This window comes from Hyperolius riggenbachi, chromosome 8 (assembly GCF_040937935.1).
Source record: "Hyperolius riggenbachi isolate aHypRig1 chromosome 8, aHypRig1.pri, whole genome shotgun sequence".
NCBI classification, from domain to species: Eukaryota; Metazoa; Chordata; class Amphibia; order Anura; family Hyperoliidae; genus Hyperolius; species Hyperolius riggenbachi.
In genome coordinates, this window is record NC_090653.1 from 126,602,184 (window position 1) to 126,617,684 (window position 15,501).

Below are 15,501 nucleotides of genomic sequence, written 5' to 3' on the forward strand. Positions count from 1 at the left end.
AACAGGTCTGAAACCTGCAAAGCAAAGACAGGTCTCTTTTCCAGAGACCTGCAGCCCTCAGACTTAAGGAATGGTCAAACAGCTGTCTGTCTGTGCAGACAGCTGAGCGGATCATTACACCACCGTATCCAGATAGGACACAGATTGACAATCACAGGTAAACGTAAGGGTAATAAAAGGACAGCAAAAATGCAATTCCGCTATAAAGTGCTCTAAGGTCAAACGTGGCCCCACCCAAATAAAAAGTGTGGTGGAGGAACAGATGATTGGTATAAACAAAGTAATCTTTGTAACAAAGGTCCATGTATTTAGTAATAGATGTTTTGATGTATGTTGTATGGTCAGGACGCCTGGGGCCTGCTTTTTCTTGCTGGCCTAGTTTTTGTATTTTTTTTGATTAGTGTTAGTGTGGCTACCAGTCAGGAAGAGGCAGATTATTGGTGTTTGTTTGTGTGTCTTTGCCTTCCCAGACTGGCCGCCAAAGACTTTGGTGGCCCCCAGTCTGGGAGGGGGAACAATTATTACTATTTGGGGAAATTTGCTCGCTGTCTGGCCGCTGTCTCCGACGGCCGCCAGACAGTGGTATAAGATTATATCTTTTTTTAATTTTAAGTTTATTTACATACACCCCCTTCATTGACCTGAGTTATGAGATGAGGGATGCCGATTCCAGTCCTTGATATGGCATTTTTTCACGTTACGGGTTTAGGCGATTGCATTGTCTGTGGTTATGACAATTGCTGCTTCTGGGTATAGATGCGTACATTTTTTCGCGTACGCCTTATTTTCCACATGCATATTTTTATTGTGTATTTATACGTACGTCATGCGTCTGACTTTTTTTTACTTTGGACAGTCCCTGATACTGATTCCAGCGGCCTTTGTATGGGTGATTGGATTCTTTTAGATGGTGAAGTTTCCCATCAGGTCCTCTTGTAAGGGGGTATTTCAGTTCAAACTAGCTGGCAGTAGGAGAAGGGAGGATCGTGGAGGGCCAGAAGGCTGCAAAGGGCTGGCAGAAGCCCCAGGTACTTACCTGGGGCTTCTGCCAGCCCTTTGCACTTTAGATTTCTTTAGTATTCAGTTCCATTTTAAAGGGAAGATTTGGGGTGTAAAAAAAGATCTACTTATCTCGGCTTCCCAGCCAGTGGCCCGGAGTCCCTTCTGTTGCAGATGCCGGTCAACATCTTCTGCGCCTGCGTAAGGCCGCACTGCACATGCTCACGTAGCCTTTTGTGTTCTGCATACTTCTGCGGCTGTGCAGAATGCTCCAGGCTACGTGAGAATGCTCCAGGCTTCCAGGTGCAGAAGATGCCAACCTGGCGAGGTTGGCATCTGTAACGGAGGGGACCCCGGGACACTGGCTGGGAGATTAGCTGTGGCGAGGGCACAGGATGGCTGCCAGGGGCTGGAGGAAGCCCCAGGTAAGTAGAGGTTTCCAAGCATATTGTTCCGAGAAGTCAGTTGTAATTTAAGGAACACACTATATACCATAAATGGAAAGTGAGTTTTATATTATGCACTGCAAGTAAAAACAAAGTCTAAAAAGTACATTGCCTGAAGACAGTAACTCTATCTGTCAGAGGAAAAGTATAAATTCAGTTCTTCATTTTGTCACGCCTTTACTAATGAAAATCCTGATTTACTGCAGGAACATCAGGCCGGAAAGAGGGGGTAGAAATCACTACAACTTAAAGCCCATGGATACTTTGCAAGCACTAGTAAAGCTGTAGCGGCTTCCACAGTTACAATTCCAGTGAGGCCCCCAAAGCTTAATTGGACACAAGATCAGTGGAGTGTGCGTAATGGTTGGAGAAGTAGCAACTGATGCCTTTATTCCCATAGTGTTAGCAGCCCTGGCATATTTATCTTTTTGTTTGTAGCACCTCTAATAAGTATAATGATTTAAATAGTCTACAATCGGCAGTTGTGCTGTTGTGTTTGGCAAAATTGGCAGAACTTTGCAGTCAAACTTCATTGGCTAATTGGGATGATATTCCTCGGTTTATTGCAGCTAACATAAACATCATTGACTATTCTAGAGCCAGAATTTCACCCATGAGAGATTTTGTACATCATTGTCACTCACACAAGTGCTTCTCACATACATCCAGAAAGTATATTAAAGTAAACCTTCACTTAAAGGGATACTGTAGGGGGGTCGGGGGAAAATGAGCTGAACTTACCCGGGGCTTCTAATGGTCCCCCGCAGACATCCTGTGTTGGTACAGCCACTCCCCGATGCTCCGGCCCCGCCTCCGGTTCACTTCTGGAATTTCTGACTTTAAAGTCTGAAAACCACAGCGCCTGCATTGCCATGTCCTCAATCCCGCTGATGCCACCAGGAGCGTACTGCGCAGACACAGTATGGTCTGTGTCTGCGCAGTACACTCCTGGTGACATCAGCGGGAGCGAGGACACGGCAACGCAGGCGCAGTGGTTTTCTGACTTTAAAGTCAGAAATTCCAGAAGTGAACCAGAGGCGGGGCCGGAGCATTGGGTAGTGGCTGCGCCAACACAGGATGTCTGCGGGGGACCATTAGAAGCCCCGGGTAAGTTCAGCTCATTTTCCCCCGACCCCCGTACAGTATCCCTTTAATGTCACGTTTATATGCAACTTCCAGCATAGGTCTGTATGGGGGAGGCTGACGTTTACTCACGCGCCGTTGCAAAGGGTTGCCTGAGAGCTGCATGCCAGACCGTCCATCTTACCGGCCGCACTTCCCTGCACTTCTGTGTCAGCTTGAGTCTCCGCATGTATGGCGTGTGTGGAACCCAGTGTCTTGGGTCACGTGAGCATTCACTCCTAGCCAGGTATAGGTGGGCACAGACACACAGGCTGGCGATAGCGATACGCCACATCTCAAACTAGTGATGAAATATGGCGTATAGGGTATCATTTTAACCCGGACAAGACAAATAATGTATTTTGAGGTGTTTTATAATGGTGGCACTTGTCATTTAAGAGTTAGGGAAGGGAGAAAATTGAAAAAAATGTATTATTTTCTGTATTTAGCCTAGATTTCTCCCAAAATTTAATAATTATTGGAAACAGAAATTACCCTAAAAAAGCCTAGATTGTCCTGTAAAGAAATATATGGTATCCTATATAATAATCTGCCTTTCCTGCATCCTCCTGAGTCCCGGTGTCCGAGCATTGTGCCTGGCGCACGTGCACAGCCGGCGAACAGACTTCAGAGAGCAAAGGAGGATGGGTGAAGGAGGGCATGTATGTGTGGGTGCATTCGTGTGTTTGCATTGCTGCGATGCGCACACAGGGGAAAACGGCTATGCGCATGTTGCAGGGGGGAGAAGGTAGGGAGGGAGGTGGTGGCTGAGGCCTAGCGCCCATTTTTTTAATGGGCAGGCCTATTTACTAGTCACATAATAGAGAAGTTATTGCAGTATTACAGCAGCACAGCTGAAATGCCAAAATTGTCAGAAATCTTGAGGGTAAAAACCCCGGAATGCGCAAGTGGTTAAATTAAATTAAGCCCTCCATTTGTTTTGGGGTTTTTTTGGTGCAGTATGGTGTACTTTAAGTGCAGTCACTGTAAAATATATTAGTATGTTTTTATTTTTTAAATGTATAGTTAATATTGTGAATTTTACTTCACTATGTACCATTTTATTGAAACTTTATATTTGTTTTTTATTATCATTATTTTACTCACATTTCACAAATGAAAAATTGGGTTTGTAGAGAAATAATGAAGTTAGTGTCGTCACTAAAGATCCATCATGCTGGATCTTTAGGTGACATTGTGGGATATCTACACACACATACTCTAGATTATTAGCTGAGGTTCTGAATGGCTGCCTTGGCTAAAGGTGGGTACACACATCAGATAAAGGTCTTTGGAAAATGAAAGATCACAGACCAATTTTACCCCATTCCATGTAGTATGAGAGCCATACTCTACACAGTCTATTCTATTGAGCTGAACTCCCCATCAGATAAAAATCTTTGCAAGATGCTGCACACAAAGATGCTGTACACATTCAAAAGATCAGGTGTGATGTGCTGCAGTGGGGTCTTCTGCCACACACAAATCGCACAGCACCATATGTGAATCTAGCCTGAATTGTAACATGTGCTTACAAGTCAATCTTTGGAAATTGATAACTGGTGGCACATTTACATGGGAAAGTTAAAAATCCCATTGCCGCCCTAGTGAACCGTCGGAGGCTTCAGAAGCACTCGTGCCACTGAGTGTTTCCGAAGACAGACAGATCCGTACTGTGGAGACACAAGTGCTCCTGAAGCCTTTCCGAGAGCTCACAGAGGTGTATTCGACCAGTTGGAGCACTGGAACGCGGGGACCGAGAGAGGACAGGGAAGGATCTATAGGATCCAGAGCCTTCATTTTTCTTTTTTATTTGCTTCACATTTACTTTAACAGTTTGTAAGATAGCAAAACGCTTTATGTACAAGTTTCCATCTAATATTGACCCTGTAAGGAGCTTGGGGACACATGCAATTTTGACCGAGCTGTTAAAACACACAAAGTTATCTCACAAATGATCAGAACATGTCACATAATTGCCAAAAAGTATGTAAACTACAGATGCCCAACGCTTCCCTTTATGTGCTTCTCATCAATGTCCCTCAATGGTTTTGTTCGGTCTCCGCTTGAGGCATATTTAATTCACATTCCCCCGGGGGTAACGCAATGTGTATTTTACCACAATAACAAACAGTGAAGCCACTTGGAATATTTCACATTTCAAGTGATGAGCAAACAGCAGTGCCTTGTGAGGCTTTGCTGCCAATTAAGTTGCATCTGCTGTAATCAAACAGGATGACAGAATCGAAAGATTCCTCTTTTGATGGTCAAGCTGTGCCCATGTGGATTCGCGCCACTGATGGAGAATAATAACAACACACAAAACAGATGTGCCTTTGGCAATAACTTTTTATTATTAATTGACAAATCATTTCATACAGTTCGTTAGCATTAAGAACATATGCTGCATTTAAATATACAGTTGGATATAGGATGTGGGGTTTTCAGTATTGCACATCCTGCGTGTACATAGGTTTTCCTTATAGTTTTGTCATGTTTAAAATATTCCATCACGACGGTGTAAGATAATTACAGTGACTGAGTTGTGAAGAAGCACAGAGCAACCATTACTGAAATTCTAATCCCAGTTTTTTTTTTTTACTACAACATAAGTCATTGCTGGTCATTTTGGGGGATGCAAATATATTTCAAATCATGTAAACATTATATAAAAATTGATGCTGATACAGACAACGTAACAAATGTTGAAATCGAGAACTATTATTGTTTTTTGAATAAGAAGGGTTTGAATGTGATGTTAGCAATGTTTCAAACAAATTGGGACAAGTAGTCCCATCCAATTTATTTTTTCTCCTAAGTTTTCTCCTAGGGGATATTTTCACATTATAAAAAGAAGCCACCAGCAAGCAAGAAAATATTCACAATAATTTTGACAGTACTTTTTTTTACCTAATCTTTGGTACTTTTTCAATTTCAGAGTGCAAAAGTTATTTTAAACAAAAGATGAAAAATTGTCTCCTAGGAGCTCCCTCTGTCCAAATCTTGCCTTCTCCTATTTGAAGCCCATGCAGTCTACATCTACTCACTCATCCAGTTTCAAATCGCTGTGATCTACTGTCCTCCAGGACCAGCCACCCTTTTTCTGGACCACTTTTCGGCATAGCCCTCTTCTTCCTGTCCACTGACATGCCTTCAGTTATTTTTGGCAATTTCAACATCCCCAATGATACCACTAATTTGTCAGCTTCCAAGTTTCTGTCACTCACCACCTGCCTAGCCCTCACAAATTGGTCCTCCAACTCATGTCAATGGCCACACTGGATTGGATTTTCACGCTCTGCCATTCCATATCAAACTTCCTCATACCCACAACTTCCCCAAATTCACTCTTCTTACATGTAATAAATCTGCAACACCACAACTGGATCCCAGGCCCATGTACAGAAATATCCACAACCTTAACCTACAGACTATATCAGCCTCTCTGCATTCCCTTCTCACATTAACATTTTTCTCTGATGCTGGATTAGTAGTTAATATCTACCTTTTAATCTGCTGTCGCTTGCTTCACAGTCCACCATCATTGGGCCTATCATCAAGACTGGCTTACTGAGGAGATCAAACTTTTATATCGCCATTCCCATGTAGCTGAACAACAAATGGACCCTGAGCAGTGCAAAAAAAAAATCTGGATTTACCTGGGGCTTCTTCCAGCCCCCATTGCCTGCGGGGTCCCCCGGTATCCTCTTTGTCCCTCCCATGGTCTCGCTGGTGGCTCCAGTAATCCGGCGACTCCGGTAAGTCCAGATTTCCTTTTCTTTGCAATGCTCAGGGTCCCTTTAAGGACTTCCAGAGTTACAAAGATGCTCTGCATAAACTCAGACAGGCTTAGCTAAACATTCCTACTTCTTCTCCCTTATCCCCTCACAGTCCTATAGTCCCAAATAGCTCTTTTTCTACCTTCAACTGCCTTCTCACTGTCTGCTCCCACCCCCTGCATCTCAGATAAGGACTTGTCTCATTCTTCAAAGACAAACTTGCAACATCCTAAACAGGTTTACTCCCCACCTAGCCCCCACATACAGACCCCAAACCTCACATCCTCTTATCTTCTCTCGGCTAACTGAACACACCTTTTTCTCTCTCATCTATAAACCATGTCTCACCACCTGCCGCCTTGATCCTGTGCCCTCTCACATCATTACTGACCTTTCCTCTTCCATCATACCTGCCTTAACCCCTCTTTTCAACCTCTTCACTGTAACTTTCCCATCTACTTTCAAGGAAGCCCTTGTATCCCCCATACTTGTTATTGCTGAAACTGCCTGCCTGCTAACCATTTAGCTGCACTCCAGTCCGCATGAACTCTAGGGCATGACTCATCCACCTATCCTGACACTAACTGACCTTTTTTGTCTCTCCATCAATTCAAGAACCTAACTCTCACCTACGGAACACACTACAGGCTTTCTGCTCCCTACTTAACTATTCTTGTCTCCAGATACTACTGCATGGAAACTCTGCTCCACTAACAACATTCTCCTCTCTTCCTCTCTAGTCACCTCCTCTCATTCTTGCATAAGAGACTCTCTTTCATTTTTGTTTCTGTGTATTAGATTGTCAATTTATTAATATACACACCCTATCAATTTTCTCAGATTTTCCAATCATTTTTATCATAATTGGGGAAAAATTGAACATGTGTGTGTGGTACACATTGGTCATAGTTTTGAAATGTTACAATCAGTCAGAAAAATTGTTTGCAATTCTTGAATTGAACAGATATTTAAAAAATTGTTTGGTGTGTGGCCTCCTTTACAGAGCTGGAATGCGCAGGCACAGTGGTTCTGCGCCTGCACAGTACACTCTGGTCCACGTGGCGGTGATTGACAGCGCCGCTCGCGCAGGTGCAGTGCAGGCCGACCTCCAGGTCGGCCTGACGTCGTCGCCGGGGTCCAAGAGGCAGCGGCGGCGAACGGCTGACAGCGGAGCTGCAGCGAGGGACATGCTGGGAGCTTGGGGCTGGACGAAGCCCCGGGTAAGTTGCACTTATTTTCATTATAATTGCCTGATAACTCCTTTAACAGCCTTCCCAACTCTCCCTCTGGGTCTTAGTTCCAGAGCTGTCACCCCCATTTGAATTTGCCACCTCCTGGAGCCCTCATGTCCCCGAGTGCTCCTGAAGATGGGCAAATCCATAGTAGCACGCAGACAGGCGACCCCGCACTAGTACAAGCCGCCCGTCCTCAGGAGCGCTCAGGGACACAAGAGTTCCCAAAGCCTTTCTGAGTGCTCACGGAGGTGTACTCAACCAGTTGGTTTATAGGGATGACGGCGCTGGAATGAGTGGACTGAGAGGGGGCAGTGAAGGCTCAATAGGATCCAGAGCCTTCTGTCTCTATAAGTAAGTATCTGGCTTTTTTCACATTTACACTTTTAACTTTTGCACTTTGCAATTGAAAAAGTGCCAAAAAGTAGGTGAAAAAGTACTGTCAAAATTATGAAGTATTTTCTTACTTTCTTACTTGTTGGATAAAAAGGCATTTTATTTATAATGTAAAAACATCCCTGACCATTATACAATTCACTTCTTCTCCTAAGTGTTCTCCTAGGAGATAATGGCCCATTTTATTTATCATGTTAATTTTATCACTGTCATTACCAATTCTATAATCCATGTTTGTTTCTTACTTTGTACAGCGCCACAGAATATGTTGGCGCTTTATAAATCAATAATAATAATATGCAATTCACTTTTTCCTCTTGAGTTTTCTCCTAGGTGATATTTTCACACCAATATTTAAAATCATTTTGATACTACTTTCTCACCAACTTTTGGGTACCTTTTCAACTGTAAAATGATGAAAACTTATTTTAAAGAGAAGATGAAAATTATCTCCTAGGAGATAACTCAGGAGGAAAAGTTAATTGCATATGGGCCAATGTGTCATTTTCTGTTTAAAATAACTTTTCAGCACTGTGCAACTGAAAAAAGTAACTAAAAGTACTTTTTTGCTTACTGATGGCTTAAAAAGCATCTTATTGATAAGGTGTGAAAGTATAATGAAGGAGAAAGAGTTAATCGAATAAGGACCAGAAGATGCTAATGTGTTTTGCACAGCCACAGAATAAAATACACATTTGCTTTTTTGCTTGTATTAGTTTGTTTTCGGCCCGGTTCACATTAGCGTTTTTTTTTGCGTCGCGTAACCGGAACGTATACTGTACAAAAGGAACGGATGTAAAAGGATCCAATGTTAACCTATGGATCCATTCACATGCGTCCGTTGACACGGATACGTTCTGTACGTTACTGTCTCGGATCTAAAAATTGCTGCAGGCCCTAATTTTCCGGACCGTTCTGCTTAGCGGAACGGATCCGGACAAAAAATACTGCAGCATTGGGGAAATGGAAAACTGAATGTTTCTTCACACTACTGAAGAAATGGACTATTCCACGGGGGATGGGGGCATGGGCCGACACGAACCCGAGCGACGGGAGGGTAAGGGAAGGCGGCAGCAGCCTTGCGGGTGGGTGAGGGAGGGTTTATACATACCTAATCTTCAGTAGCAGCCAGCGGTAGAGGCTTCCGTCTTCTTCCGCGTTATGTGACTACATGACACATGACGTGCTGTGTAATCACAGTGGAAGAAGAGGAAGCCACTACCACTGGCTGCTACTGAAGATTAGGTATGTGTTTGCTGAGTGAAAACAGATCAGATCATTGATCAGATCCATTTTCACTATGTGAACCAGGCCGCAGACAGAGCCATCCGGATCTGGTGAAGCGGAGACCAGATCCGCTCACCGGATCCTTTTGGCTCAAAACACAAATGTGAACCGGGCCGAACAACACTGGTAGAGATGAGCAATTTTTACCTTTTAATTTTTACCTATAATTTCACCTATAATTTTATGTATAATAAGACAGGAAGCAAAAGTGACATACCCTATTCTCTGATTTGGTGGTAGTGGTCAACATATTTTTTTACTCATCCCATTACAGAAATTTCTTGAGAGCAAATATCTAGTTGCTATAGGTTACAATACTCCATTAATCTGTGCAAGTTACTTTATATGTTATTCTCAATACGCATACTACATATCATCTTTTAAGTAAACCAGGGACTAAGAAATAGACTGAATCGATACTTTCCCCATGCTTCTTCCAGTACCCAGGGCCGGAATTTAGGCCAAGGCCATATAGGCCATGGCCTAGGGCACCACAGAAGCAAGGGCACCAAAGCAGCAGGCTAAACTTATGCAGCATTTGCAAGCTTGCAAATGCTGCAATGCAGGGAGATCAGGCAAGCGCCTGACCGCGGTACTCTGCTGCTAGCCATCTGTGCAGCGGCCACCTTGCTCTCTGTGCACATTTTCATTGTGGCGGGTGGCTATTGACTTGGGCAGCATTGGAGACAGAGGGGAAGATAAACCTTCGGTACTGGAGACGAGCTGAGAAATGAGTGACACTGATGGCTGCTGCGGTGGGAAGACAAGCTGGCTTACTATACTGGAGGGGGGGAGGAGGGATTAAGAGAGTCATCTAGCCACTTATACTGGAGAAAAAGGAGGGAAGGGTCATCTGGCTACCTATACTGGAGGGGGGACCTCAGGTTACATATGCTAGGGGGAGTGTGGGGAGGGGTCATCTGACTACTATACTGAATGGGTGCGGCTGGTGACAGTGGCCTTGGGCGGTAAAGAGTACAAATCCGGCCCTGCCAGTACCATAAGCACGTGCGAGTCCCTCACTGTCCTCCCGTGATCTGCCATTCAGCCGCGATCAGCCCCGGTAACTGGCTCAGTCGTGCCAGTTCCCGTCTACTGCGCATGCGCAGACCTCCCGCACATGCGCAGTAGACCCGGACTGACCCAACTGAGCTATTAGTGGGGCTGATCGCGGCAGAACGGCAGACCGCAGGAGGACGCCAAGAGACATATACGTGCTTATAGGGCTGGAGGAAGCCCTGGGTAAGTATTGATTCATTTTATTTCTTAGTGTCTGATACACTTTAATCTACATATAACATGCTTAAATATTTTTTTATAAAGCATAGTATTCAAATAAATAACCCGATCGGGGCTTAGTTAATGCTTACGTAGTAATATATTGTGCAGGAATCAGTGCTGTAAGTTATTTCATCATACATTTCTAATTTATTTTATATAAAATTTCTTTGTACAGTATTTATTAGACAAATGAATTCAAGTGTCATGACATGCCTGTCTGACAAATAATACTGGATGAAGCATAAAACTAAATATACCCCCACTTCAGTCTGTCACTGGCTGTAAACTGCCTAAGTACTGGCTGTAAATCTTTCTAGATTTAAAAGGACACTAATGTGCCATTGTTTTGAAGTTAACTCATGAAATCATTAAAATCAATAAAGCCCATTATGCCTAAAATTTATTTTGAGTGTATTACTTTTATATTAAATTGCCATCTCAAGTCAAATTAGCCAGTCTAAATGTCAGTCTAACTATATTACAGATATATTTTTACATTGTAGAATGTAGGATTTCTACATTTTAATAGAAGCTTCTGTTCTTCAAGTAAGATTTATATACAGTGTTATTGGTACATAATCAAATTCTGAGCAAAAGTGCAATATAAAGGAGTTTGATAGTTCTCCAAGACACCTTAACAAAACAGTGCACAGATTAAGGACTCATAAGGACTCGAGATTTTACCCTCTTATCAGTACAGAGCAGGTAGCACAATAAAAAGCCTTCCTGCTTGGTTGCTATGGCTTACCGCACTTGAATATTGCACTTTGTTCCATGAAAGGGTCACAGCATAGCAGCAGGAGGCGTTTTCCACTGATTCTTCTGGCACTTTGCATCTGAGTTTAAATGTGCCTTTAAATGTGCCAGTCTAATTTTTGCTCTTTGGGTTTTCAACTACCATATTTAATACTATGAAGACCAGAACAGGAGGAAGGAGGCCTTCCTTACTGCCAATACAGACCCTGAGATATACACGCATGTATAACAAGAGAGAAGGTAGTTAAACCCACTTTTTTGGAGCAATGACCATTCAAAGTCCATTTCCTAAGTCTTTTTGGTGACCCTGGATTGTTACGACTAAACTATATATAAGATAGGCTCCATATTTAATGGTACGCGCTACGTAATTAAGTATGTACCAGTTTTATGCAAGTAATGCTTAATATTCAAAGTATTGATACGCGCACAATATATATATATGCTTCCTCACAGCACCTTAGTTTTTTGCACTACCGTAACATTTGCTATTAATACACCCCAGAATCCTTTGCTACAGCACTTGAGGAAACTTCTGGCAGCCCGACTTATCTATAATACTGTACTAGTGCAGAATGTATGTCTCAAGTGACATAATGGACTGAAATCTGTGAATGCTACAGGTAAGTGACGGTTTGCTTCTTTCAAATTATATCCAAGAAGACCACCTGCTAAAACCAATACACAGCAGAAGCAGCTCTTTTTGGTTTATAGTGCATGCTAATAGAGCAGCATGTTATGGTCCCCACTGCTTATCACTTTTCCAGGCACTCATTGTTGGTTACCAGCTGAATAGAGTGCTTTGTCCCAGAGTCATGAAGTAGATCTGACTGCTTCCACCACCGGACTGAACTGAAGCAAAAAACACCTAAAAAAAAAAAAAATATTTCATTTAGAACAATTCAGTTTAGTATAGAACACTTTATGTCTTATAGTACCTATAGTACACTAATTGGAAATAATGTGTGAAGACATCTTGTGGCCAAATAGTAAAATTACACCTACATTCAATTTTTTTTTTTAAATAAAAAGACCCATCATTACATTTAAAATTGCAATGGAAACAGAGGCGCCAGCAGAGTAAAAATTGATCAAAGGTAAAAACAGCTAAAAGTTGGGGGGCAAAGGTGGGGAGGTGCGCCTCTGTAAATCTTGTTTAAACCATACAAAGTGGTTGTGTTTGGTTTTGGGGAGGTAAGTCTACCCTTGCCCCCCAACTTTTATCTGTTTTTACCTATGATCAATTTTTACTTTGCTGGCGCCTCTGTTTCCATTGCAATTATTGTTATCCACCTGGTGGATGGGTGAACACCCCTTCTTTCCTTCTACAGAGAGCGATTTTTTAGCCTGAATGGGGACAGGCCTAATATCCCCATAAGTGCTTTACAGAGGAACTTCAGCCTAAACAAACATACTGTCATTAAGTTACATTAGTTATGTTAATTAAAATAGATAGGTAATACAATCAAAAGTGGCACCCCCAGGACCGCCTAACGCCGATCGGCGGCAGTACCTGGGGGACTGAATATCCGGGGCGCGCGCATCTGCCGGCATTAGGCTCTGCCCACCCACGTCATAAACTCGCCGGCCAATTAGCAATGCCGGCGGGTTGTTAATCCCCGATCTGCCGCGTTCAAAGCATATAATAATTGTAATGTATACAAAGCGTATTATACAAGCTGCCTCCTGCCCTGGTGGTCCCAGTGATCGAGGGACCACCAGGGGAGGTTGCAGCAGTGCATGTAAACAGCAGCACACTGATCCTGTCCCCCCCCCCTGCCCCCTGATCGCCCACAGCACCCCTCAGACCCCCCCCCCCCCCTGATCACCCCCTCAGACCAATGTGTGCACCCAATCACCCATCAATCACCCCCTGTCACTATCTGTCAACACTAAAGTTTAGATTAGGCCCTAAACTGCCCTGTGAGGGCTGCTGATCACCCCCCCCCCACACACACACACACACCCTCAGATCCTCCCCAGACCCCCCCCCCCCCTGTGTACTGTATACATCTATTCTCCCCTGTAATCACCCACTGATCACCTGTCAATCATCTGTCAATCACCCCATCACCACCTGTCACTGCCACCCATCAGATCAGACCCTAACCTGCCCCTTGCGGGCACCTGATCACCCGCCCCCACCCTCAGATCGCCCGCAGACCCGCCCTCAAATCACCTCCCAAGTGCATTGTTTACATCTATTCTCCCCTCTAATCACCCCCTGAGACACCCATCAATCACCTCCTGTCACCCCCTAGCACTCCTATCCATCAGATCAGGTCCTAATCTGCCCCCTGCAGGCTTCTGATCACCCGGCCTAACCCTCACCTGCCCCACCGCAGTGACAGTATTTTTTTTCCTGATCACTGCTGGTCTCTACGACTTAATTGTGGCTGAGACCAACTGTTATGCCACACAATGCGCAACCGCCAATCCAAGAAGCTACCATGCCCAGCCTTTTCGGTGGAAACCACTCCAAGTTTCCGAACTTAACATTTTTTGGAGCATTCTCCTTCACATGGGTCTAGTCAAAAAGAATGTATTGCGGTCTTATCGGTCTACACACTCAATACATCACATGCCCATGTTCTCTGCTGCCATGTCCAGGTCATAATTTGAGAACATCCTGCACTTCAGTGCCAATACAACCTGTCATCTAAGAGGCCACCCTGCTTCCACAAAATTCGGCCCCTCATAAGACCACCTGTCATCAAAATTTGCAGATGCTTATACCCCTGAACAGTCATTTTGAGGCATTTGGTTTTCAGACTATTCCTCGCGGTTTTGGGCCCCTAAAATGCCAGGGCAGTATAGGAACCCCACAAGTGACCCCATTTTAGAAAGACGACACCCCAAGGTATTCAGTTAGGAGTATGATGAGTTCATAGAAGATTTTTTTTTGTCACAAGTGCCTCTTAGTGAATACTTTGGGATGTCTTCTTTCCAAAATGGGGTCATTTGGGGGGGTATTTATACTATCCTGGAATTCTAGCACCTCATGAAACATGACAGGTGCTCAGAAAAGTCAGAGATGCTTCAAAATGGGAAAATTCACTTTTTGCACCATAGTTTGTAAACGCTATAACTTTTACCCAAACCAATAAATATACACTTATTGGATTTTTTTTTTTATCGCAGACATGTAGCACAATATATTTGGTCAAAAATGTATATAAAATTGTTACTTTATTTGAAAAATGTCAGCATAGAAAGTTACAAAAATCTTTTTTTTGGACAAAATTCATGTCTTTTTTGATGAATATAATAAAAACTAAAAATCACAGCAGCAATCAAATAGCAACAAAAGAAAGCTGTATTAGTGACTAGAAAAGGAGGTAAAATTCATTTAGGTGGTAGGTTGTATGACCAGCTGCAGTGGTCTGAATGGAAAAAAAGTGTCTGGTCCTTAAGGCTTCTTGCACACCAAGACGTTGCATTAGGTGGCACGTTAAGGTCGCATAACGTGCACCTAACACAACGTATGGTGCTGCAAGAGCCGACGGTAGAGTGAGCCGCGTTAGGCGGCTCGAGTCCTATAATGTCTCCCAGAGTGGCGCTGATTGGCCAGCGGGACCACGTGATGCGGAGCGAGACACTCCGCATCACGTGGTCCCGCCGGCCAATCAGCGCCCGCCAGTGCAGTGAATATTAAGTAGCCATGTGCGCGGCTACTGTAGCTGGCTCTCCCCGCCTCCTCTCCGCCCCCCACTGCGCATGTGCAAACAGTCTAACGCGGCTATAGCCGCTCCAACGCCGTAGCATGCTGCACTTTGCACAGAACGTGCAGCGTTACATGTAACGCAACGTGGGCTGTGTGAACAGCCCACTTGTGTTACATTGCTGTGCGTTGGGGGAGCCTGTAACGTCTTGGTGTGTAAGCAGCCTAAGGGATTATATGACTGCAGTCCTTAAGTGGTTAAGTATTTTTTAATTGTCTTTTTTATGTAAAACATTGATTTGGATACTATGGGAGAGTGTGGGAGGTAAGGAGTTAATTTTAAATGAAAGTGTAGGTCTTTCATAAAAAAAAAAAAAAAGTATGTTGGTGTAATTTTACTATTTGGTCACAAGATGTCCTTGTGCATTATTTTCTATTAGCGTACTATAAGTACGTGAACAGGAAGTAATGCATGGACGTGTTACTTCCTTAGTTACAATGACCGCAGGCACCTCATTGATGCCGGAGAAAATTGACATGGG

At 43.6% G+C, this 15,501-nt stretch overlaps 1 protein-coding gene across 6 annotated transcripts in view; it reads right to left on the minus strand.

The window, feature by feature from the left end:
• Nucleotides 1-4,898: 4,898 nt before the first annotated feature.
• The window catches only part of NRK (Nik related kinase), a 506,445-nt gene continuing 495,842 nt past the window's right edge, over nt 4,899-15,501 (minus strand). For all 6 annotated transcript variants that reach the window (XM_068251057.1, XM_068251059.1, XM_068251055.1 and 3 more), the window contains one exon: nt 4,899-12,166. In XM_068251057.1, coding sequence (XP_068107158.1) covers nt 12,080-12,166 — 87 coding nt within the window. In that variant the 3' untranslated portion in view covers nt 4,899-12,079. The remainder of the gene's footprint in view (nt 12,167-15,501) is intronic.